The following is a 700-nucleotide window of genomic DNA, read 5'->3' as shown; positions in this document are numbered from 1 at the left end:
GCTGCGGGGTCCTGGCCATGTCATCGTTAAACTCCAGGGCTCTGGAGTGCTTCCCAGCTCCTGGGCATGGGTGAGGGTCTGGGCCACATCCTGCCACCGTGCTGGGTGAGCCCCGAGCAGCCGTGGAGGAGCTATATAGCACTGCTGCCTCTCACAGGTATCCTCACGTGGGCTCTGAGAGAGTGATTAGGCTTCTGGTCTCGGATCCAGGCTCAATTCCCAGCTCTCTGGCTGTACAACAGAGACAACAGTGCTCTCTGACCTTGCAAGGTTTTTGCAAGATAAATCTATTAAAGATTTAAAGACACCAGCTCCCAACTACTCAATAAACCCCTGTTGATAATAAGGAACCAAGCAGGTCTTAGATAATGCTGGGTATTTTTTGCTTTAACCCGTGCATCTCCAGGCAAATGAATGCAAAATCCTAATTGCTCGTATTGCCTGCAGGGCAGGCTCCGGCTGTGGGTGGGATTTGCTCTGTAAGCGAATACCCGAGGGGACAATTTGGCAACGGGAGCTGTCAGAGCGACAGGAACAAAGCAATGCGATGGCAGGATGGAATAGCAATAGGAAAGCAAAGAGGTACCGTTGACGGTGAGCGTCACCTCCCGTTCCCCCGCGCCGACCCGCGGGACCACGGCTCGACACACGTATTTCCCAGCGTCTTCCTGGCGGGCGGGCTTCCGGGGGCGCGTGTTCT

The 700-nt window shown here is 54.9% G+C and overlaps 1 protein-coding gene across 1 annotated transcript in view; it reads right to left on the bottom strand.

The window, feature by feature from the left end:
- KIRREL3 (kin of IRRE like 3 (Drosophila)) overlaps window positions 1–700 on the bottom strand; it is a 143,776-nt gene that overhangs the window by 33,995 nt on the left and 109,081 nt on the right. The window contains exon 11 of the mRNA XM_009322610.1: window positions 587–680. Within this exon, the coding sequence (XP_009320885.1) occupies window positions 587–680 (94 nt within the window). The remainder of the gene's footprint in view (window positions 1–586; window positions 681–700) is intronic.

Source organism: Pygoscelis adeliae, unplaced genomic scaffold (assembly GCF_000699105.1).
Source record: "Pygoscelis adeliae isolate BGI_AS28 unplaced genomic scaffold, ASM69910v1 Scaffold224, whole genome shotgun sequence".
Taxonomy (NCBI): domain Eukaryota; kingdom Metazoa; phylum Chordata; class Aves; order Sphenisciformes; family Spheniscidae; genus Pygoscelis; species Pygoscelis adeliae.
This window is presented reverse-complemented; position numbering and strand designations above follow the sequence as displayed.